At 40.0% G+C, this 24,808-nt stretch overlaps 1 protein-coding gene across 1 annotated transcript in view; it reads left to right on the plus strand.

Annotated features, from left to right (window-relative positions):
* Nucleotides 1-19,320, plus strand: part of Ctsc (cathepsin C) — a 32,114-nt gene extending 12,794 nt beyond the window's left edge. Inside the window, exons 3-7 of the mRNA XM_005357618.2 lie at nucleotides 3,823-3,989; nucleotides 7,909-8,064; nucleotides 10,852-10,967; nucleotides 17,126-17,257; nucleotides 18,458-19,320. Of these exons, the coding sequence (XP_005357675.1) occupies nucleotides 3,823-3,989; nucleotides 7,909-8,064; nucleotides 10,852-10,967; nucleotides 17,126-17,257; nucleotides 18,458-18,960 (1,074 nt within the window). The 3' untranslated portion in view covers nucleotides 18,961-19,320. The remainder of the gene's footprint in view (nucleotides 1-3,822; nucleotides 3,990-7,908; nucleotides 8,065-10,851; nucleotides 10,968-17,125; nucleotides 17,258-18,457) is intronic.
* The last annotated feature ends 5,488 nt before the right edge of the window (nucleotides 19,321-24,808 follow it).

A 24,808-nucleotide genomic window follows, 5' to 3' on the forward strand; every position in this document is an offset into this window, starting at 1 on the left:
AGTGTGCATGTGTGTGAGTGTGCATGTGTGTGTGAGTGCCTGTGAGTGTGCATGTGTGTGAGTGTGCATGTGTGTGTGAGTGCCTGTGAGTGTGCGTGTATGAGTGTGTGTGGAGTGTGCGTGTGTGTGTTCATTTACTTATGCCTTAAACTTAACTTAAACTTAAACTTAAACTCAACTTCTTGAGTTGAGAAATCCAAAAAGGGTTCTAAGTTTAAAATAGTCAAGTTCTAGCTTTTGGAGCAGAGACTCAATTAGTGGCCCAGGAAAAGAGAGAATTTCACGTCTGTGCTGCTTCCTATTTTCACTAGTCTGGAAGAGGATAGGCTATACCCTGCTTCTGCTGATCATAGGAAGGAATTGGAAATGATTAACAGTTTAAATAAGCTTTCGTGGTTTCTTCTTTCCTGATAGTTGAGACTTTGAACAAGGCACTGAGAACTAGCCCATGGATGCTGACCACTTGGCTGGGTAGTAACTGGTACTTTTAGCTATTTCTGGAAGTTTTTTAAGTGTAAATCAAGTGTCTTCAGCATAGGTAATAATCAAATTTAACATCCTCCATTCTTATGTTTACATCTACATGCCAATATTTTCTACTTAAAATGCATCGTTATTTGGTTGCAGCTTCCTGGCAGCTTTGCACTTGATTAGAATTCAACTTTTTAAATGAACTGTTTAGTTTTGTTAATAGGCAGAAAGCCGATGCTTATTCTTGGAACCAAATTAGGGAAGTTGGCTTCTTTCTGAGAAAGCTATGGTAGTCTGGAGGGATTTAGTTAAATGTGAATTTGGTCAATTAGCCTTGTCGCTGTTTTTTTTTTTTTTTTCTTTGGTTTTTGGTTTTGGTTTTTCAACAGGGTTTCTCTGTAGCTTTAGAGCCTGTCCTGGAACTTGCTCTCTAGATCAGGCTGGCCTAGAACTCATGGAGATCCCGGTTTCCACTGCCCAAGCGCTGAATTAAAGGAGTGCTTCACCACCTCCCAGCTGCCTTCCTTCACACTGTAAACACAGCAGCAAATGAAGTGGTTTACTTTACACTGAAGTCTCTACCTACAAAGGAGGCCAAGTAAGGCACAGAGCTGAGCTTTCGGTGTTTTTCAGATACCATAGCTCTCTAAATACACGTTTATCATTCAGTTCTCGAAGATCTCTGAGGTACCGCTCTGTGAAGTAGTAAACCAATGTGATGGATGGGACTTTCATGTCCAGATTTTTATTTCTTTTATGATTTGTGTAGACTTCTTTTAAAACTGCATGAGTGGACCACTATAATAATGTCATAATCTATAATGCATATGACATATTAAATGATTAAATGAGCAGAGTAGATTGTAATAAGTCATTTCAGATGATCTCGTTAATAATGAAAGAAAGTCACTACCATAAACTTGTTTCCAAAAAAACAATGCTAATGTGTTACAGTTAAATTTGCATTTCAGGAGCCTCTGGAGTGCTGTAACTTAGGTGGGCACCACCGCCAGTATTTTAAATCCACAGCTCCGTTGACAATCTGAAAGGAAGTTATCTGAACACATAGATAAAGTGTTAGACAACGTTGTTGCCTATATATCTACACAGCAACAGCAACAGATGGTGTCCTAGGAACTTTTCTGTTGTCTTTAGAAATGTTTATACATGCTTATATTGTTGCTTTTGGGGAGCTTTTTTAAAAACTATTAAAATGCTTTCGGCTTTAGTGTTATTTTTAATCCTTCCTAGCAATCCAGCAAAGTAGGATGAGTCACGGCTGTCTTGCCCACGTCAGTTGAAAACAGAGAAAGGCTCCCTCATCATCACTCAAAGCTCCATGGCTGAGAGGTTACAGAACTGAAATTTAAAAAGCAAAACTGAGCTGGGCGGTGGTGGCGCACACCTTTAATCCCAGCACTTGGGAGGCAGAGATGGGCGGATCTCTGTGAGTTCGAGGCCAGCCTGGTCTATAAGTGCTAGTTCCAGGACAGGCTCCAAAACTACAGAGAAACCCTGTCTTCAAAAACAAAAACAAACAAACAGAAAAACAAAAACAAAAGCAAAACTGTTGATTCTTGGTGTCTCTTGACCAGTGTACTATGTGAAACAATCATTCAAATATTTTCTGTAAAGTGTACCCAGAGAAGCAATGGAAGGATATTTTAGTGACTTAAAAAAAGATCTTTATCAAAAAACAGAAAAAAAAATATCCCAGCAGGTCAAGATTATTACTAGGAAGGGTAGTAGGGGGTGGGGGGCTAAGGAAGGACACTGGAGAATATGTGGTGATTTAATAGGAATTTTGAAGAGGAGGAGGAGCCCCTAGGACAGCAGTTCTCTAAGCTGGAGGTCTCCATGCTGAAAGGCCTCTGAACAGATTCTCTGTTGCAGTGGGAATTGGCAAACACCAGTGGAAACTTAAATTGTCTCATGTATGCACATCGGTCTTCAGAGACCAATGTTTATACAATTGAAAAAATTCTTTGGGGGGGCGGGGAGCATTAACTACACTTGTTGTGGGATGATGTGGCCAAAATTTTAGCCTCTTAATCCTCACAAACATTGAGCTCCCTGTGGCTGGAAGAGACCCTGAGAACTTTCAAAACAGGGAAATAGTAGAATCCCTCTGGGGAGGTCCCTAAGGTTAGCCTCCAGCACTGACCTTTGAGCTAACCCAATCAAGGCCTTTTTTCCCCCTCTGAGCTGCCCTGTACAGGCCTGCCCAATCTGTGCCAGCATGCCCTCCCTTTCACAGGGTGACTTCAGGTTAACAAAAGAATAAGAGAAGATTCCTCTAACTATGGAATGCTATAAAATACAGCTTTAAAGAATAAAACATGATGTAGGTGGGTCTTCTATCTATCTGTTGCTTTCATTGGTTAATTAATAAAGAAACTGCTTGAGCTGATAGGTCAGAACATATTTGGGCTTTTCCATTTGGGGACATGTTAACTGGATCACTGAGTCCCAGTGTTACACACTTTGGGTGTGATTTTTTTTCCTGGTATCCTTCTTTTATAGATAAATATAGCCTAATAGAGTCTCCTTCAAATTTCTACCAACTAGCCCTATGTTCAAGCCTTTCTTCTTTCTGTCTGCCTCCCTCCATGCTCATTCTGGTCACGCTCTCCTCCTTGATGAGATGTCGTTACGGGAAAGTAATGGGGCTGCAAAGCCAATGGATCGGAATGTGAGCCTGGGTCTGTCACCACACAGTGTTCTCTCCGTGGTCATATGGAAACACGCAAAGGGCCATATTACTGAAATAAAGTGGAGACAATATTAAGTACCTCATAATGGGCATATTCTAGTACATCAGCAGATTAACTGCAAAAGAGGATTTTGCTTGGCTACACAGAAGGCATTTGCCATCTGCTCTTAGAGTCTACTGAAGGGAGCTTCTTCTGACAAAAAAATCAGAGGAGGAAAACCCTATTCCTGCCAGGTAAACAGCCCTGAGGCCTTCAAGAGGAAGGATGACTCCCTGACTGGTCATGGGAAATACAGAACTGTTTATCATTTCTTCATTGATTGATTGTAAGGAAATAAATGCAAGTCACCTTGGCTATGATAACTGCCCTAAGTGTTTAAGCTTTTTCCATAGACATTCTTTCCTTCCTGAAAGCGCATTTTGTCTGGTGGCCAACAACGCCAATCTTAGAAAAACTGACTTCTCTGCTTTCTAGAATAATCATCAGACATCATCAGCGAAAATAAAGTTTTTCTTTTAGTTGGCAGAGGGCTACAGTACATCTTTGGGGTAAATGGAAGCCAGGGACAGAGACCTGAGAGCTGAACACAGGTGTAATTGGTCTTTCATTTTTTTTTTTTTTTTTGACGTGGTTGCAGTATGAAGTCAAAGGCAGCACCGCTATCAGTTACTGCCATGAGACCATGACCGGATGGGTGCATGATGTCCTGGGTCGGAACTGGGCTTGCTTTACTGGCAAGAAGATGGCAAGTCCTTTGGAGAAGTTTAACGTGAACATGGCAAACCTTGGAAGTGTCCAGGAAAAGTGAGTGTGGTGAGGGATGTGTCCACATAGCTTTGTCTTTTGGTACGTGTGGTATGAGTGTGTTTACGTTGAGCAATTGCAATTTTGGCTTATGAACTTAGCCGTGTTACATAAAACTGTACTGGAACTCTATGTGGACTCATGGGAGAAAGGTAATATTTCGACAAGTTTCAATAAAATGGGGAGTGGTTAAAACTAAAAAGAACGATCAGAGGAGCAAAATTGTTAATGACTAGTAGAGAAAAATTATTTCACTGGCTGTGGTATAGTAATGTATTTAATATATGTATATGATAATGCTACAATGAGTGACCAGGTAATGCAACAAACTGGAAATACAGCAAACAGCTGAAGTTAAAGTTCTTGGGATTTCTGCAATGTCAATGCCCGACTATCACATAGAAGCATGGCAGACCGGGTGGCCTAAAGGAAAGTTTTCTTTGCTGTGCATTTTGAAGGCTACAACTTGTTTTCTTCCTTGCTTGCTGCTGGTGCCTCCTCTCACTATCTCCTTATTTGGTCTTTGCTTTTTTTTTGTTTTTTTTGTTTTTTTTCGAGACAGGGTTTCTCTGTGGCTTTGGAGCCTGTCCTGGAACTAGCTCTGTAGACCAGGGTGGTCTCGAACTCACAGAGATCCGCCTGCCTCTGCCTCCCGAGTGCTGGGATTAAAGGCATGCGCCACCATCGCCCAGCGGTCTTCTTTGCTTTATCCTAAACTTTTCATCTCAAGACCTTAACTAAGCTAGACCAGTGCCCACGCTAATGACCTAGTTTAGCTCTTATCACCTCTTTAAAGAGCTGATTCCAAATTCAATCTCAAGCTAAGATATTGGATGTAAGGGTTTTAAGTATGGCCTTTTACCTCCCTACTTATTATTTGAAATTATAATATATTTGCAGTATTTCTCCCTTTCTTATCCAAGGGATACAATTCAACTTATAAAATGCAGTTACTGTGTTCATTCATTCAGGTATCTGCCATAAGGAACCACAAAAAGAAGAATTTCCAGACATTATCAGTTTTGCAAGAGGGAGGACCAACAAATATTTCCTTTTCCATTTTGTGTAGTTGTAAAAGCCACTAAAAGTACACAGACCCAACAGTCAAGGCCAAGTGACCTCGGTGAGGAGCACCTGCAGCAGAGAGGTCATAAGAGATGTGGCTGGAGAGATGACTTACTCTTACCTCTCAGTGGCCAGAATGAAGACAATGCATTCCTCCTTTTGAGTTCAGTTTAAGTGGATTTATTTAGCAAGGTTCTTTTTTAAAAAAAAAATTTTATAGAAATCTTAGTTTTTAGTTTCCTTCATTTTTTAAAAAATGTGTATTGGTGTTTTTTCTGCTTGTATGTCAGTGTGCCGCAAACTTGCCTTATGTCCCTGGAGGCCAGTAAAAGACATTTAGCCACAGTTACAAATCATTGTGTGTTGCCATGTGGGTGCTGGGGATCGAACCCAGGTCCTCTGGAAGAGCAGCCTGTGCTACTAACCCTTGAGCCAGCTCTCCAGCTCTTGTAGCATGGTTCTGTAGCATCATAGTTTCCTAAACGCTGTCCATTTTGTATGCTTTCTGCTATACACAGGTAGGCCTGACTAGACCTTTCAAATATTGCACCATTTGGTAAAGAATCTCCCTATAATGCCTTCTACTTAAAATAAACATTTGTGATCAAGCTAACTTTAGGATCTCTTTCAGCTTTTACCTATCTGTTACCTAATATTCAATACATTATTTCAATTTATTTATATCTGTTCTTTGAGAATTTCATGCATGTATATAATGTATTTTTCTCATATCTACTCACCCAGTGCAACTTCTCCTAGACTACCCTCCCATGGTCCCTTCAAACTTCAGAGCTGTTTCTTTCCTTTGTAGCTCACTGGATCCAGTTTGAACTGCATCCTTCTCTGAGCTGCGCAACTTTTCTGAGGCCACACCCCTGAGGAAACCTGACCCTTCCTCCTCAGCAGCCTCAGCTGGCAGTAGCTCTGAGCTAGGGATGTGGTCACAGGAGTCCCGCCCCAAACATACTGGAATGCTGGCTAACATGATTTTCATTTTAATCTCCTTGACTCTTGAGTGCCAGAAGTAGCGTTGAAGAGCTATAGTGGCATCCTGTCTTTGCCGTAATGCATTTATCAGCATACGAAGCTCTCGTGGCTATTATGATCAAGTGAGGGAAGTAGGTAGCAAGCTTCTCAAGACTTTACCAGTCTGGAAAAAGCAGGCTTGATGGAAAATATTTTAAACTGTTTCACTGAACATTTTGAAATTTACTCTTGTGTCTAAAGAAATTTAAAAAAAAAAAAACTTGTCGCTTCTTTTCGTTGTTGGGTTAAGGTCAGAATAAGGCTGGAGCGCTTAGTAGCTTTTCTAATAAAGGTTGCTTTGCAGCCTCTGGAAGGAGCCATGATTGAAATGGTTATCAACGTGGATGCGCATCTTTCTCTGCAGTGTTCTCTGTTTCCCTGGATCTGGCAAAACGCTTTCTCTACAAATGTGAAAGAAAAGTTTCCAGAGTGCCTGAATTAGGTGTGTCTTGCGCTGGGCACATCTAATGTTGTCTAACAGAATGTGGGTGACCGTCTTGAATGATGAGTTACAGCTGCTCAACCCCAGAGTGTTTTACAGTGGGAGGATAAGGGTCACTTATATAATTGCTGTGTCAAACACAGGTTTGACAAAGGTTGGAATTCGGTGAATAATTAACATAAAAAAATCATGCTGTTTCTGTGTTATTTTTATAGCCGTGGCCAAGCATTTCACATAAAGCAGACAAGTGATTCTCATGTTAGTGTCTGGTGTCTGGATCACACGCGGAACTTATTTCAGATTCTGATTTCAGCGATCTGAGCTGGATATTATCCTCATTTCTTAAGAGGTCTCAGATATTGCTGCTATTACCAGTTTTTAATACTCAGGGCATAAAGCACCTATGTGGAATAATATTTAGGAATTGTGTATTTAGAAAGCATGTGTCCATTACAGATACTTTTGTTTCTGTGCTTTAGTTCATGTAGCATATTATAAATGTGCACTTTGAAAGGGCCCACGTAGGGGCTTGGTGTTGGCTTAGCAGATAGAGTAGCTGCCTAGTATGTATAGAGCCCTGGATTCTGCACTCAGCGCTGCATTAGCCAGGCATGGTGATGCATGCCTATAATCCCATCACTCAGGAAGTAAAGACTGGAGGAGCAGAAGTACCAAGCCATCTTTGGGTGTGTAATGATTTTGAGTTCAGAGCACGTCTCAATAAGCAAACAAACAAACAAATAAATAAATAAATAGGGCATGCAGAAAAGCTAATACTCTCTGCCAACTGAAAAAATAAATAGAACTGCCAGGTGGTGGTGGCGCATGCCTTTAATCCCAGCACTCAGGAGGCAGAGGCAGGCTCTGTGAGTTTAAGGCCAACCTGGTCTACAAGAGTTAGTTCCAGAACAGGCTCCAAAGCTACAGAGAAACCCTGCCTTGAAAAAAAAAAAACAAAATAAATAAATAAAGATTTAAAAATAAATTATATATAGACTTTTACAAAAATTAATTTTGTATAAGCCGTACCTTTTAAAATTAATGCAATGTAAATTCTCTTCACATCACTAAGTAATCTTCTATATATTCTCTAGCATGAAATACATATAAATGAAGTGTCATTTGCATTAATAAGTTCCTTATTTTAGGACACTGATGTAGGTTGTTTCGAATCTGTCACTAGCATATAAGTATTCTACTGAATGTTGTCATACATCCTGCTTGGCTAACTTGAAGTTTTTTGGGAGACATAACGGCTTTCAGCCCTTCTGTGTTCCTCAGTGGCCACACCACTCCCCACCTTGATGCACGGTGTGAGTATCAGTTTTACTGGCGAGTAGTTTCACCAGAGAAGACTGCATCTGAAGCTCTGTCCTTTTCCCACAGATTCTCCAATAGGCTCTACAGTTACGACCACAGCTTTGTGAAGGCCATCAACACTGTTCAGAAGTCTTGGACCGCAACCACCTACAAGGAATACGAGAAACTGAGCCTGAGAGATCTGGTCAGGAGAAGTGGTGGCCACAATCAAAGGATCCCAAGGTAACATGTCACCTCCCTTGTCACTAGTCACTTCAGTACTGAAGGTCACCCTCCCTCCACTCAAGCCCCACCTGGATGGCTCATCTTTGAACTAGTAGTCCAAGTTTTTCCTCCACCTTCCTTCATAGTCAAGTATATTTGCCCAAGTTGTGTTTGGGGGTCTTTCCTGTGCTGTTGGTTTACATCCATTCCCCACTCTCTTTATTCCTGTATCTTGTCTTCTCTCTTCTTGTTGTCATTTTTAGTCATTCTTTGAAGTGTTGCCAGTTTCACTTTCCTGTCTCCAGCTACAGTTGTTACAGACTGCAATCTAATGACTAGACTCATGCTTGGAACCCAAGGTCATCTAAATGGGACCATAACTGTGTTGCTATGTAACCTGCTTTTGAAAACTATGATAAACATTCTTAGAAACTTTTTTTATATTACCTCCATTTTATCCCACCACTATCTCTCAGCTTGCTAATCATAACTGTCAAATTTGCCACTGAAAAAAATTCTGAAATCTAGGTGCTTTAAGGCCCAGGAAAAAATAATAACTCCTTATTTCTCAGTACGCCTCCACCCCTCCTCACCTCCTTGGCTTTGGTAGCATCTGCCAGTTTTTGTTTGGATACCTCATCTTCCTGCTTTGGGACGATATATTGTTTTGTATTCCTCTGAGTAAAAATGTGAGTATTCTACATTCCCTTTCTAGAACTGTGGCTGGCTCCAGATAGGAGTGGATTTGTGGTACCTTAGCATTTGTTAAGCATCTGAGGCTATTCTTGTGATGTCAAGCTTTTCTTCAGAAGAAATCATCATGGTTAAAGACAAGGGAATTAGAGACGAATAGAGAGATTATGGGGTTGATAAGTTATTTAGGATGATTATTTTCTCTTGATATGAAAATATTCTTCCATTCTCAAGACATTCATAGGTTATTCCTGGATATTTTTAGAATCTGCGATTTTTTTTATATAATTGAAATAAGCCATCCATTCAAAGATGGAGTTCTTTGAACTAGCTGAGATATACCTCCAACTTTTGTGCCATGTTCAATGAAATTTTTTAAACTATGAGACACTGTGAAACTTTTTCTTATCCAACTAATAACACCCTTCCCATAATTGGGCCCCTTTCAAAAGACTGTGCTATGGTATTTCTCAAAGCCTGTTCTAGAGGCTTCTAGTGCATGAGTTGCTTTGGTCAAAACTGGGACAAAGAATGTTCATAGTATCCCCTTCCTGGATTTATTAAGCAGAGTTCTAATGATCTATGAGAAAACATTGAGCTTGTTTAACAGAAACCTAAGGCAGAGGGACTTCACAATGGAAGCAGGGGCTTGCTCTGTCTGAGAGTGTGAGCCTCAAGCTAGAGTTCTGTTACATGTCACATGGTGTGCTTCAGGGGGACTCTTTTTCCTCCTAGACTCTGTCTGCACACCAGCTGTTGTATTATGAAAAGTTATTACCATTAGAGTGCCATAGAAAGTTCAAGATAAAGACGGAAGTCATATGGAGAGGGAACTATTAGAGCAAATGTGGAAGTCTGATTGCATGATATCTAGTAGGATTTTTATATCTAAATTGATTCTGCTGTAAATCTATAGTTGTTGTAGTAGAAAGTCTCATATTATTAAGCTGAGGCTTCAGAAGTCAGGGAACTGATGCAATCACACACAAATACTATCACTTCTGAGCAATTCGCTGATACAGAGATTTCACTCTACGCAGACACTCATTCTGAAACAGACATTTCACTGGATCCCTAAAGCATTGAGGCCCAAGGCATTAAGACCAGATAATGGGCAGTAACTCTAACGTGTTTCTAATTCTCATGTTAGTACCCTAAACTCCTCTCTCTTTCTGTTTGTGCCCATATAATGTTGCTTCCCAACTTTTATTTTCTTTAGTATGTGTGTGTTACGACCAAATGCTCTTCCTTATGGGATGGAAGGAAGACAGAAGTTAGTGATTCAATGTATAGTTTGTACTGGAAATCATTTCACAGTGCCAGCATCTCATTTAGTACTCTTAGTGACATGTACAATGGTGACAGTAATCATCATAGTTATCGTTTACATTTTTGAGTTATTCTTATTATTATATTGAATTTTTGTAAAGATTCTTTGAAATAGGTATGAGTGTTTCTATTATTCTTAAGAATAAACAGTAGTATACCAGACTGGGGTGGCCCATGCCTTTAAATCTTAGCATTCGAAAGGCAGAGGCAGGTGAATCTCTGTGAGTTCAAGACCAGCCTGGTCTACAAGAGCTAGTTCCAGGACAGGCTCCAAAGCTACAGAGAAACCCTGTCTTGAAAAACAGAACCAAAACAACAACAAAAAGAATAAAGAGTAGTTTGTGACATTACAGTTTTTTTGCAGAATGTCACATAGTAAGTGTGAAGACGTCGCCACCTCTTAAGTCAAACACCAGTTAGTCCAATGTTTTCTCTAAAACATCTAAATGAAGATCTTTAACCTGGGTCTCCTTTCTTGATCAACGTCTCCCAAAAGTAAGAGAACGTTACTGTTCAAATATATTAAAAGTAGCTTTCACGGTACAAGGAAAATGAGTAGATCCTGAACATCTGTCATAACGGAACGCTCTTTGTGCAGCCGAGCTATGTAACTGACATATTGTGTAATGGCCACGTTGAGCCACTCACGGGACAAGTAATCGCTCGTTCTCCATGAAGACACTAGCTACTGTGGCTTAAACCTTGGAATCAGAGGTAAGGAGATGATCTTCTAAGGAAAGACTTTATGTTGGTATTAAATATATCTATATATTTCCATTCTAGGCCCAAACCTGCCCCAATGACTGCTGAAATACAGAAACAGATCTTAAATCTGCCAGAATCTTGGGACTGGAGAGACGTAAATGGTGTCAATTTTGTTAGCCCCGTCCGTAACCAAGGTAAAACTAGCAACAGTTTGAGTTTTCATCAAGTTGCCCCAAGCTGTTGGTAACTGAGTGCTCATTGTATATTGGGATCTAGGGTAGACTTAAGGACACAGGGAAGGGATGGCATGGTCTTTCTACTTTAGTAAACAGATGGAGACCACGTGCTGTGGAGACGAGGAGGGAGAACTGCCAGTTGGTAGGTAGCCTACACTACAGAGTGTATTTAACAAAATCATTTTTAAAAAAGTGCCCTTTGAATTCTTACTCACTTCCTTTGCGTTAATGACCAAATTTGCTAAAAATTTCCTGGAGCTCACCATTTCTCAGAATGGATTTCATCAGAGTGGTAAGTAGACCTCACTTACCTGGCTGCTAGGAGACTCTTTAGTGGAAAGAAATAATTTTCTCTGATAATTTTTATTACTTTATAAATAATAGGAATCAAAATTTCCACTTCCTCCCCTCCTACCATTTCCCTCCTACTCCCCCCCTCTCTCTCCCCCCTCCCCCTCCATTAAACTGGTCTTCTTTCCAATGGAAGTTAATCTGGTTTGTTGAATCTCTTCTGCTATCTGTCTTCCTGTTTCTCCCGCTATGTGATCTTTAATCACTACACAAGCTTAGATTTCTTAAGCTGTATATGGACATTTCATTTTATTTTATATCAAAATATGGCTTCTTATAGAAAGGACTGACTCAGTTTCCTAAGCCATGAGTTGATTTAGCTTTGCAATTATAAAACTTCCTTTAACTGCACTTGATGACAGAGAATTTACTTTCCTAACTTTAACTCAACTATTGCATAGAGACTCATTACAGATTATATAACCAATCTCCAGCTATAAAGCTTTCTGAAAACTTTGGTGTTGCTAAAATAAGTTTCAAAGTTTGTTAACATGTTAGATTACAGATTTTTTAAGTGTCAAACACATTTAATTCAAAGATAATTTACTTGTGAGTTACTATAAAATATAAAACTTCAACAACAACAAAATAATTTTCTCTGTAAACGTTGCAATTTTGCTAAAGGAGACTGACTAACTCTGCACATACCCTCAACAATTTTAATAAATATTCAAGTTTTCAACATTTTTCAAAATACCAAATAAATTATCCATAGTTTTGTCAAATGAAGATCATAATTATGAATGTATGACTTTGAAAGGTAAATTCTTCCTCTTTTCTAGAAATATATTTGTATCAACTTCTTCCACATCTTACTATTAATCCCATGCACTTCAAGCTTCATCCTCATTGATGAAAAAGTTTTGATCAGGTCCGGCTTCACCCAGTCCAAAAGACCTCCATCCTTCATCTGATACCAGGGGTGTTCTCCGTTAACCTTCTAGGGACTCACTGCCTCTAGAGAAGGTGTGCATCCAGAAATCCTTTACTTTTGTCATTTCCTAGAAAGGGAAATGAAGGAAAATGGCAACCAACTCTTTGACACATAAAAAGAGGTCTTAGGTTTCTCTGAATGGTGCGTTCTATGGTAAGGGGCCATTACATTTTAGACATGATGTTTTATCATCTCAGAACAAGACAGAGTTATAAATAGGTGTATTTGCCAAATATGTTGATGGGTTACAGCAAAGTTGCCAGTTCTCAGCTGTGAAGTTCAGATGTTATCTGATGATACTCTTGGGTTTAGAGTTAATGGAAGTCTATGGTTTGCTATTAACGTAGTTAATTAATACATTCCAAAGTGGTTACCTTACGACTGAAAGAATATTAGGTCAGATTCCAGCAGTCGTATGTAAATATCTGTTGGGGCCACTAAGGACAGCCCAAGAGAACATGGACTCTCAACAATTCCCAGGAATCGTGAATGTGCTAACCATTCACTCAGCTGCAGAGGATTTAAAGTTTAACTGATCATCAGATAGACCAGGTGCTGGCTAGTGTTTTGTCAACGTGACACAAACTAGAGTCTTGAGAAGAGGAACCTTAGAAGCAGCAATGCCTCCACCAGCTCGTGGGCAAGACTGTAGGGCATTTTCTTGATGGATGACTGATGTGGGAAGGTCCGGATCACTGTGGGAGGTACCACCCATGAGCTTGGTGGACCTGGGTGCTATAAGAAAAGCTGAACAAGCCATAAAAAGCAAGCCAGTAAGCAGACCTCTTTAATGGCTTCTGCATCAGTCCCTGCTTCGAGTTTCTACCCTGATTTACCTTTATAATAAACCATTAACTGGAAATGTAAGATGAAATGGTCCCTTTCTTCCCCAGGTTGCTTTTAGTCATGGTGTTTACCACAGCAGTAGAACTCTAACTTAGAGTTTCTGTGCCTACTTGAGAGACTTGAGAAGGAATGCCCTGTGTTGACGTCATTATTGGCAGTCTGGCACGTAGCAACTAGTAAATAATGTGAACTTCTGATGCCTTGATACTGCATCTCTCATTGCTTATAGTATTTACTCTATGTTAGGGAGCTTGTGTGTGTGTGTTGTATATGCATGTATGTGTTATTGCATTCACATGCGTCCTTGAGACCAGAGGTTGTTGAGGGTTTCTTTCTCATTACACCACCTTATTGCTTGGAACATCATCTCTCACTGACCCTAGTGCTCACCATTTTGGCCAGGCGGGCTGCCCAGAAAGCCTCCTACCTGATTCCATCAACCCAGTTCTGCGGTTACCAGACTTGTGCTGCCATACCCAGTGTTCTTGCGGGTCCTGGCAATCTGAACCAGGTTTTTTTGTTTTCATAACAAGTGCTTTGCCCACTAAGTCCTTTCCTCCATCCTTTCAGAAACTTTTTAATAATAGCAGAGTATTTAAAGATTAATAGCTTTTGTTCACAAGATTTAGAGTTTAGAAGGATACACAAGCAAAACATTAAAGTACAACACAAGATAGTTACATTAATAAAGGAATTGTGGGATCCGGTGGGGTAAGGGTAGAGTTTACCCTTGCATGTGTGGCTAACTGGTGAGGTGAGACAGCCATCCAGGGGAAGGAAATGAGACATTCTGAAGGAAGTTCTTTGACATTGCTTCCCGGGACATTAGTAAAAGCTCTTATAGTCCCCAAATCTCCCCCATTCTCTTCCAGTTAATTGAGGTCCTTGAAAATGCTCCACTTTCATGATTCCAGTGTTCTATACAGTACAGAATTCTAAATTGGCCACAGTTGAGGGAATTCACAACTTTTCTTCAGTGCGTGAAGAAATTAAGGTTAAAGTAAAAGGAAATATTGGAAAGGCAAGTGAAGTTTTACATTTACACTTTCAAACAGCTTTTTAAAATGCCTTCTTTATAGCTAGATTAACTTAGAGGTGGGAGTGGGGAGAGAAGGTAGGAAACTCAGTGAAGTGGATTTACCTTGTCTTCCACCAGGTCTTATTGTATCTGGGAGAATGAAAGTGGCTCTCCAGGGTCATATTAGGTAATGGGGAGGGCTTTCCTGTTATTTAAAATCCACTCTATTCAAGTCCTGGTTATAGATGTTCATTAGAGCAGGAAGACAAGGCTCTTAAATTGTTCACTCTACCTAATTTACCTTTGCACTAAGATGCAAAGAAATGCCAAAGGCTAAGTGCCTTGTTCTGGGTCACGTGGCTAATGAGGGGCACAGCAAGAGAGGCGAGAACTGTGGCTCTCTTCCGTTCTACAGCAGTGTCTTACCCACCGCTGGAGGATGTGAACTACGGAGACACAGAGTAGAAGGGGGGTCCAACACAGAACTTTCTGAAAGACAGACCCCTTCTTATTTATTGCATTATATCTGTCTAAAATACTATGTTTCTTTTAAAATCCAGACTGGGTTTTCTGTTTGAGAGGAGGCAATGATTGTCTCAGCAGTTGACAGTCTTCCCAGAAAGTCAGGGATGTATGGACTTTTCACATTCCTGTAATTTCAAAACAAAGCACTTTCTGAGCCGCAGGGCCATTCTTGTAACCTGTCCCTCCCATCATAGCGGATGGTCAGATAACATGGGTTTAATGATTAATACTTAACAGCTCCATGGCTGTTACAGCCTGGGGAAGCTGGGTGGCTAATGTCTCCAGCGAGCAGTAGTGACTCTGGTTATGTGTTCACAATCCGTTCTTTGATTTTCCCTTCGTTAAAGGAAGAGTTCCAAGGAAGTATTTTCTAGATGGCTTGGAAGCCGCAAAGTTGAAGTTAATATTCTATGTACTTATTGATTGTGTGACGAGGAGAGACAATCGGAAACAGACTGTTGCAAAAGTCAAACAAGAGAAGAAAATACGTGATTTTCTTTGTCATTCTGTGAATAAGGTCAATAACAGTCTTTCCCCTCACAGTTTGTTTTCGCCCTTCATGAATAAACAAAATAGTGATTGAAATTTACAATCATTAAAAACAAAATGCAAAGGCCCCTAGTCCAGCACAAAGAGAAAATAAAATGCTAACATCTGCTATTGCTTAGCTCAGTGGTTCTCAGCCTTCCTAATGCTGTAACCTTTTTAAAAATACAGTTCCTCAAATTGTATGGGTGGTGACCCCCAACCATAAAATTATTTTCATTACTACTTCATAACTGTAATTTTACTACTGTTATGAGTCGTATTGTAAATAGCTATGTTTTCCAGTGGTCTTAGGTGACCTCTGTGAAAGGGTTGTGCGACCCCCTGCAAGGGGGTACCACCCACAGACTGAGAACCAGTGGGTTAGCTGTCGGCTCAGGTCATGGTCTCAGTTCTAGGTCTTGGTTATTAAGTGTGGAGACTGTAGACTAGTGGCTTCTAAGTCACCATTACAGGTATTTATCTTCTCATCTTCATAATTTAGATGATCCCTCAGCAGCAAGAGCAGTGTATAAAACCGATAAATAGGAGACTTTTAGAAGGGAGAATTTCTGGAAGCATCAAACATGACAAGAGTTAAGCAGAAACAAGGCTTTTGGAAGATTAGGTTGAGGGTCTTATGACGCTGGGACCTGTTAGGAGACTCACACGTGAGGACCCAAAGTTCTGCTTTCTCAAGAGCTCAGAAGTAAATGATTGATAGTTTGCCTTGAATTTGCTTCATTTCTGGGTTGCAAGAATGTGCCTACTTGTTATCTCTTGACTCATTCTTTCCACAAACATACTCTGAACTCCTTTCCGGTGTCACGTGGCAAGATAAAGAGCCCTTGAGGAAATACCCAGCTGAGTGCAAAGAACAACAATCTAAGTATTTCAAGCAAGGTTTATGATGGTGGAGTTGGAACAGTGTCTTGGCTATTCTCTTCCTCCAGTGGGGGTTCATAAATCATTACCCGGAGAAGGAAAGACAGTATTCTTGCTAACATTTAAAAGCATAATAGCTTCATAGTACTTTTCTGTACAGAAGGTAGCTACCAAATTATTAATAATCAGACTTATTGAACATACCTCTATGCAAAATTAGTTAAATTGACTTCACAAATCTTTAGATTCATAGTGGAATGCTGAGCACTTAATAGTTTTGTGAAGCTAATATAATAAGTTGAATGATATACATTTTGTGTAGAGCTGGTTTTATCTTGGGTTTGCTATAGGCATAATCTTCATGTAATCTTTGTAGCGATGGCAAAGATGAGAGAGGCTGTGGGACAATAGAAATATAAAGCTATATTGGTTTGTTTAAAGATTATAGCAAGGGGCAGTCCAGTTTTACAATATTTTGTTACATATGCTTATTTCTTTTACCCATGCAATCTGAGGAAACAGAAAAATAGCATTGCTTTTATACACCATCTCAGCATATAGCTTTTCTCCTTTTCTTATAATGGTAAGTGTCTGCACAGCAGACACTTCTAATAAATTCATTTGGCTCTGTCCAGTAAGTCCCTGGGTGTCTTTTCCAGGACACCAATCCCACTCATAAGGACTCCTCCAACTGTTAGAATCAGAGCTCGGAATTTCAACATAAATTTTGTTGAACTCAAACTTTCCACTGCATTAGAGATTTTTTTTTTAAGTTTAGCTCACATGTGTCCCACCATATTTCTCCCAGTCTGTTGGCTAAATCTATTATAGACATAAACCCACCCATCACTGTCAAAGTATCTCAGGATCAGAGCTTGAAAATCCAGTCTTCTATATATGTTGTACTGATTTTTGTTTTAAAAATTTATTATAAATCTATACTAAGGTGTCTCATTCACTCAGGTTTTCATGTTTCTTTGTGAGATTATAAATAAATAATATATATATATATTGTTTTTTCTTCATCTACAGAATCTTGTGGAAGCTGCTACTCATTTGCCTCTATGGGTATGCTAGAATCAAGAATCCGTATATTAACCAACAATACTCAGACCCCAATCCTGAGTCCTCAAGAGGTTGTATCTTGTAGCAAGTACGCCCAAGGTAAAGGCTATATTTCAGAGCTATGCCATGAGCTATTTGGCTGCATGTCAGCACATATCACTGGCAAAAGTAAAGGGGTGGCCTAACAGAAAAGTACAGTGTCTGTAGTCAGAAAGCCCTGGTGTGAATGTAGCCCCACCGATTACCAGTGGACAGTTTATCATGGAATCTCCTGCTTCCTATAGTGAGCTGTCAATATACCAAGGGAGTACTGCCTCTTACAATATCACCTAACAGTGCTCAAAACTCTACAAAGCAGGTGTATGAGCAAATTTTCTTAGGAAATCACACAGTTTTTAAGCATTGCAACTTTCGGTTCCAATGGTGGTCTTTTTTTCACCATCCAGTTCCTAATAAAGCTATAATATCTGTTTCTAAGAGAATTTAACATTCTGTCCTTAGCCTTTCAGAACTGGCTGTAGAAAAGAGTCAGATATGATTTAGAAGAAAATCCCATTTAAAATACTACCTGTCTCGAAAAACCAAAAAAAAAAAAAAAAAAAAAAAATACTATCATTGTAAAGTTTCCTGATGCCAGTCTAGAGGTGGCTACTGGTCTCCGGTGAAACTGCTGCGGGTCACTATAGTGAGCTGTTCTTTCTCTCGACGCTACTACACGCCATGTTGTACAGTCTAGACCCCAGGAGGTGGAAGCTATCAAAAGTTTCCTTATGCTCGTGAAGTACAATTAGGCAACAGAAACAAACGTTAAGTGGGTACAAGGATGAGAATAACGATGGAGGTACAGAGCTACTGAGGATGAAGATGGGAGAGTTGATTGAGAAGGAATCAGTGGGGGGAGGGGCCATATGGCAATGACCGCACTCACTAAAGTGATTGTCTTTATGTGAAGTGACTACTTTACACCTTGAGGGTGGCGCTGTCACCATCTACATTTCCCAGATAAATAAGCAGAGGTACCGAGGCATTCAATGGTTCACAGAGTTTTGGATTCGAACCTATTTTGGTTTCCGAGCCTTCATCACTCAACCTCTGTGCTAGGGTTGCTACATTGCTTACTAGGTATTAAGTGAATGCCCCGTAAAGCTATATATATATGGTTGGGAAGGGAGAATGGGGTGATTCTTTAAACCCAGAAAAACTTCCAGGGAACAGAGAAGAAAAAAGCAGGACATAGCAGAAGTTGGGCCTGCCTTCTTCCAGTGGAAATGTAATAACCATGTGTGTTTTCATCCGTAGGTTGTGATGGTGGGTTCCCGTACCTCATTGCAGGAAAATATGCCCAAGATTTTGGGGTGGTGGAAGAAAACTGCTTCCCTTACACAGCCACGGATGCTCCCTGCCAACCGAAGGAGAACTGTCTTCGCTACTATACTTCACAGTACTACTACGTGGGTGGTTTCTACGGTGGCTGTAATGAAGCCCTGATGAAGCTTGAGCTGGTCCAGCACGGACCCATGGCGGTTGCCTTTGAAGTCCATGACGATTTCCTGCACTACCACAGTGGCGTCTACCACCACACCGGGCTCGGTGACCCTTTCAACCCCTTCGAGCTGACAAATCACGCTGTTCTGCTCGTGGGCTATGGAAGGGATCCGGACACAGGCATAGCCTACTGGATTGTGAAGAACAGCTGGGGCACCCAATGGGGAGAGAGAGGCTACTTCCGGATCCGCAGAGGAACTGATGAGTGTGCCATTGAGAGTATAGCCATGGCGGCCGTGCCCATTCCTAAACTGTAGGGCACAGTGTTCTGTACGGATCCTCGTTACTTATACAATGATTTCATCACAGGCTTGAGACTCCTACAAGTTCAGAAGTGGGTTTCCATGAAGAGTGTTGCCTTCAAATTTAAAACTGCCTTTGATTTTTTTTTCTTTTCATATTCTCTACCAACCACTGAACTACTTTTTAAAGTACTTAGTTAAGTAAGACTTTTGTGAGCAATGGTTAAGTTGCCACATAGTGAATTTTGCTGGTCATTTGCAAGGCAACCAGATGTTTCGTGTAAAAATCTATGTATAAGGTTTGTTTTTAAATTACAAAATTGTATGAAAACACAGCGGAAATTTTAAAGATTTAAAAATAAATGTTCTTTCAGTCGGTGCTGTGGAATTTCTGTGTGTTTCAGGGAATTTCTGTCAGTGAGTCCTTCCCTTAGAAGCATCTCTGCCCCAAGAAAGTACCTCTTTAAGGAGGAAAAACACTGAAAATATTTTGTGTAGAGAACAACTTAGGGATCAGGGAGGAGAAGAGAGGTCGCCTGCAAAAGTGCTTGCTGTACAGACGGGAGGACCTAAGCTCAGCCTTCAGGATCCGTGCCAGGAAAATGAGCCAGACATGCTGATACATTTGTAATCACAGCCCAGGGAGCAGGGACAGGTGGATCCCTGGAGTTCACTGTTCACCCAGCGTAGCTAAATGGACAAGTTCCAGGTTCCTGAATGACCTGTGTCAAAGCCGAGTTAGACAGTGTTCCTGAGAAGTCATAGAAAAGGTTGAACTCTCACCTCTGGCTTTGGTACCTGCTTGTGCTTCTGCACACACATGAACACACAAGTAAAAATAAAATTAAACATTTTTGTTGTTGTTGTTTTGAGACAGGGTTTCTCTGTAGTTTTGGAACCTATCCTGGAACTAGCTCTTGAGACCAGGCTGGCCTCGAACTCACAGAGATCCGCCAGCTTCTGCCTCCCTAGTGTTGGGGTTAAAGGCGTGTGCCACCACCGCCCAGCTAAAACAAAACCTTTTAAACTTCTGACAAGGGCTATCTTCTGACAAGACCTAGTGAACCCTCAGATCCATACAGGAAATAAAGAGGGAGTTTTGATAATGTCTACATATTTAAACTATTTCTTGTATGTCTCCTACGTTTGGAAATGTTGATGGGCCTTTGCTGCTGAATACTAGTCGCTTAGAGAGTGAACTATGCGCTGTTTAGATCTGAGTAGCTCTTTGGAACCTCTCTGGATGTTTCACAATCACGTGAAACTGCTATACTTAGTAAGCAGTTGACATCTATGAAAAGTAACGTGACAGGCAAAGTAGGCAATCGGAGCTCTACAACAGTGTCACAAACCAGAAGCCGTTTGAGGCTCAAAAAGACCCCAGCAGTCATAAGCTCCTTACACACATAAAGACAGTAATTTCGACAAAGTGCAAGAGGCTTCATACTGAGGCTCGAAGCTAATAGATGCAGTCATGACCAAGACACAGATTTGTTGATTCTGCTTGTCCCAGAGCACCTTAGAGTACCACCAGCATCTAATCTCCTGGGATGTTACCTGTATAGTCAGCTTCTCTGGGCATTCCGAGTCTTACGACTTGCATGTTAAACCTATTCTTTGTTTTGAGATAGGGTCTCTATATATAGCCCTGGCTGGCATGGAACTTGCTATGTAGACCAGGCTAGCCTTAAACTCACAGTGATCTGCCTGTTTCTACCTCACAGGTGTTCCTATCTGTCTGTCTGTCTGTCTGTCTATTTATTTCAACTGACTAAAATAACATTTTCTCCACCCTTGAAGGAAAGAAACACTGTAGAAACATGCACTATGAATTCCTCTTTTGTTACTTACGTTGTTGAGATTTTTTTGTGTGTTTACTGGGTTTTTGGTGTTTTGAGACAGGATGATGCTATTTAGCTCAGCCTAGCCTTTGACTCTGCCTCCTGTGTCCTAGGATTGTAGATTTTCTTTACCAAGGCCACGAATACCATGTTTAAAGGTGCAGCTTTTTAAACCTCCTAGAGTTTACCAAAAGTCTTTGACTTTCTTGTGTTGATAAGGAAGTGGATATTCTGCCATGGACACAAAAATTTTATTTTTATTAATGCCTGTCTTTCTCCTTTGTTAGAGCTGGGTGAAGTCTGAAATATAATTGCTAACAGTCATTAAATGCTTTAGGAAATTTTTGAGGTCATATTATAGATTTGGTCCCCACTGGCTGTGAACACCACTTCTTACAATTACACTGAGTTAAGAACAAAGTTTTTGAAGAGACCCTAATTTTTCAGGCAGTCAGAGGAATAATAGTGAAGAATAAGAGCTCAAGTACTTGTACAAGTATTCTGTACTAAAAGTGAAGATAAATCTCTACCTGGGTGAGGGGAGCAAATTTTCTAATAAGGCAGACAGCATCTTCCCCCACTGTGGTTGATGGAATTCAGTAATGACAGTTCTTAAGTGGCGTACCATCTTTCCAGACTGCTCAGCCATCCAGCAAAGGTTTGTTAGATACTTTGTTTATAGTAGCACAAAAAAAAAAATCATAGTCTGCAGACACACGGAAGTCTGGAAAAACCAGAATGAGTTCTCTGGCAAACCTTCCCAAACACATTCCCAGAAAATTTACAGAACATGTTCATGGGACAAAGGTGGGGAAAATCGAATTGAACTTTCTAATTCTGGCACAGCCCAGAACCATAATGTTCAGAATCTTCCTGGTTCTGGGTGATAATTTTCTAAATCCTAGGAAGTTTTCTTTCCCAGTCTATGCATTTGTTTTTGCATCTGTGAAACGGATAGTTTTTATTTGACTTTTTAGTCTTGATACACAGATCTTCCTTTTTAATCTTAATTAGAACAGATTGCACCACCTTCCCCCTTCCTTATTCAATCCTCTCCCATCACCCCCTCCCATGCTCCCTGTTCTCAAATTGATAACTCCATTTTCTTTGACCACTATTGTTACACGTATATGCATAAATATAGGAATACAACTTACTGAGTCCATTTTTGATGTCTGTGTCTATATGGCTTGGGGGCTAACCATGTTGTATTGTATAGCCAGGTTGGAGCCTCAACCCTGAGAGAGATTAGTTCTCCTCCTCCCTGTAGTCATTAGGTGTCTGTAGTGTTTTTGTCTAGAGGTGGGACCCTATGAGTGAGACCGAGGTTTTCCCCCCATCGCTCTGTTCATGAACATTGGCATGTCCTTTGATATTGCCATTGTCCACAGTCTTATTTCTGCAAACATTTTTATGGCAGACTTTGACAGCTGTCCTTCTGGTGTTTTGGCTCTTCAGTCTTTCCACCAGCTCCTGTGCACGTTGCCTGAGACAGATGCAGGAACTGTGATGATTGTTACTCTGAGTTCTCTACCTCTAAGGTCTTATCCTAAGACGTGAATGATGTTCAGTTGCCTTTTAAATTGGTCTTGGGTGGTGGTGCATGCCTGTAATTCCAGCCCTCCTGAGGCAAAGGCAGGCAGGTTCTGTGAGCATCTGAAGTGAGCCTGGTCTTCACTGTAAATTCCAGGCCAACTAAGGTTATACAGTGAGATCCTGTCAAAAAAAAAAAAAAAAAAACCTAGACTTGCTACTTTGCTACTTAAATCCTTGGCCTTTCACCTTAGACCATTCCACTTAAGAAGGGAAACTAAAGTAGATTGATCATGGTGGATGATCATTTTGATGTGTTCTTGGATTTTGTTTGCAGTAATTTGTTAAGTATATTTGCATCTATGTTTATAAGGAAAATTTACCTGTAATTCTCTTTTTTGGGAATAGTCTTTGTGTGTTTTAGATATTCAGAGTGACGGTAGCCTCATAAAATGAACTTAACAAAGTTCCTTCTGTTTCTATTTTGTGGACTAACTGAGGGGTATTGACATTAACTATTTTAGAAAATCTGATAGAATTCTGTGCTAAAACCATCTGACCCTAGACTTTTTTTTTCTCTCTCTCTGTTTCTTGTTTTCCTTTATTCTTTCCTTCCTTTCTTTCTTTTTCATCTTTTTTGGGGGGGGGGGTTGAAAGAATTTTAATGATGACTTCTATCCCCTTAGGGGCTATAGGTCTATTTAAGTTGTTTACCTGATCCTGATTCAACTTTGTTAAAGGGTATCTATTGAGAAAATTATATATTTCTTTTAGATTTTCCAATTTTGTGGAATATACTTTTTAAAGTATGACCAAATAATTCTTTAGATTTCCTCAGCATCTGTTGTTATGTACCCCTTTTCATTTCTAATTCTACTAATTTGGACCTTCTCTCCCTATCTTTTACTTTATTTGAATAAAGGTTTGTCTATCCTGCTGATTTTCTCAATGAACCAATTTTTTTTGTTTATTTGATTCTTTGTATTGTTCTCTTTATTTCTATTTTATATTTTTTAGCCCTCAGTTTGAGTATTTATTGCTCTCTACTCCTCTTAGGTGTGCTTGGTTTTTGTTGTTCTACAGCTTCAGGTGTGCTGAGTATGAGATCTCTTCTTTTTTAAAATGTAGGTACTTAGTCCTATGAACTTTCCACCTAACCCCATTTCCATTGTGTCCCATAAGTTTGGGTATGCTGTGCAATGATTTTCACTGAATTCAAGGAAGACTTTAATTTCCTTCTTTATGTCATTTAAGAGAGAGTTGTTTGTTTTACAAGAGTGTGGAGGCTTTCTGTTGCTTATGTTGTCTTTTAAATTCAACTTTAATCCATAGTAGTTTGATAAGATGCAGGGAGTTATTTCAATTTTTCTGTTTATGTTTTCTTGTTTTGTGACTGCATGTGGTCAATTTTGGAGAAAGATCCATGAGGTTCTGAGAAGATGGTATATTCTTTTGTATTTGGATGAAAAGTCCTGTAGATATGTTAGGTCCATTTGGTTGCTAACGCCTATTAGTGCCATTATTTCTCTGCTTAGTTTTTGTCTGGGTGACCTGTCCGTTTGTGAGAGTGGGGTATTGAAGTAGTCCACTATTGATGTGTAAGGTTCATGATATGTGACTTAAGAGTTAGTAATCTTTATTTCTTTCTTTTTTTTTTTTTTTTTGGTTTTTTGCAATAGGGTTTCCCTGTGTAACAGTCCTAACTGTCCTGGAACTAGCTCTTGTAGACCAGTCCTTGAACTCACAGAGATTCACCTGCCTTTGCCTCCCTAGTGCTGGGATTGAAGGCAAGCACCACCACCACCACTCAGTTTAAGAGTTAGTAGTGTTTCTTTTACAAATGTAGATTAATAGAAATGTGTTAAATTAAGATGTAAGAGTTAGCCAATAAGAAGCTAGAGTTAATGGGCCAAGCGGTGATTTAATAAATACAGTTTTTGTGTGATTATTTTGGGTGTAAGCTCTCCGGGTGGCTGGGACGAACAAGCGGTTTCTTGCAACAGGTGTATCTATTTCTTCTTTTGTATCTTCAATGCCTGGGAATCACTCTTACATCTCTTGTATTCTGTTAGTGATGCTTGCCTGTACACACAGAGATAGATGATAGAGAGATGGCAGATAGATGATAGAAGATAGATAAGTAGATGATAGATGGATAGATAGATGGATAGATAGATAGATGATAGATGGATGGATAGATGGATGATAGATAGATGAAAGATAGACAGACAGACAGACAGACAGACAGACAGATGATAGATAGATGGATGGATAGATAGATAGATGATAGATGGACGGATAGATAGATAGATGATAGATGGATGGATGGATAGATAGATAGATAGATAGATGATAGATGGATGGATAGATAGATAGATAGATAGATAGATGATGGATGGATGGATAGATAGATGGATGATAGGTAGATAGATAGATAGATAGATAGATAGATAGATAGATAGATGATAGATGGATGGATAGATAGATGG

The sequence above is a fragment of the Microtus ochrogaster genome, chromosome 22 (assembly GCF_000317375.1).
Source record: "Microtus ochrogaster isolate Prairie Vole_2 chromosome 22, MicOch1.0, whole genome shotgun sequence".
Taxonomy (NCBI): domain Eukaryota; kingdom Metazoa; phylum Chordata; class Mammalia; order Rodentia; family Cricetidae; genus Microtus; species Microtus ochrogaster.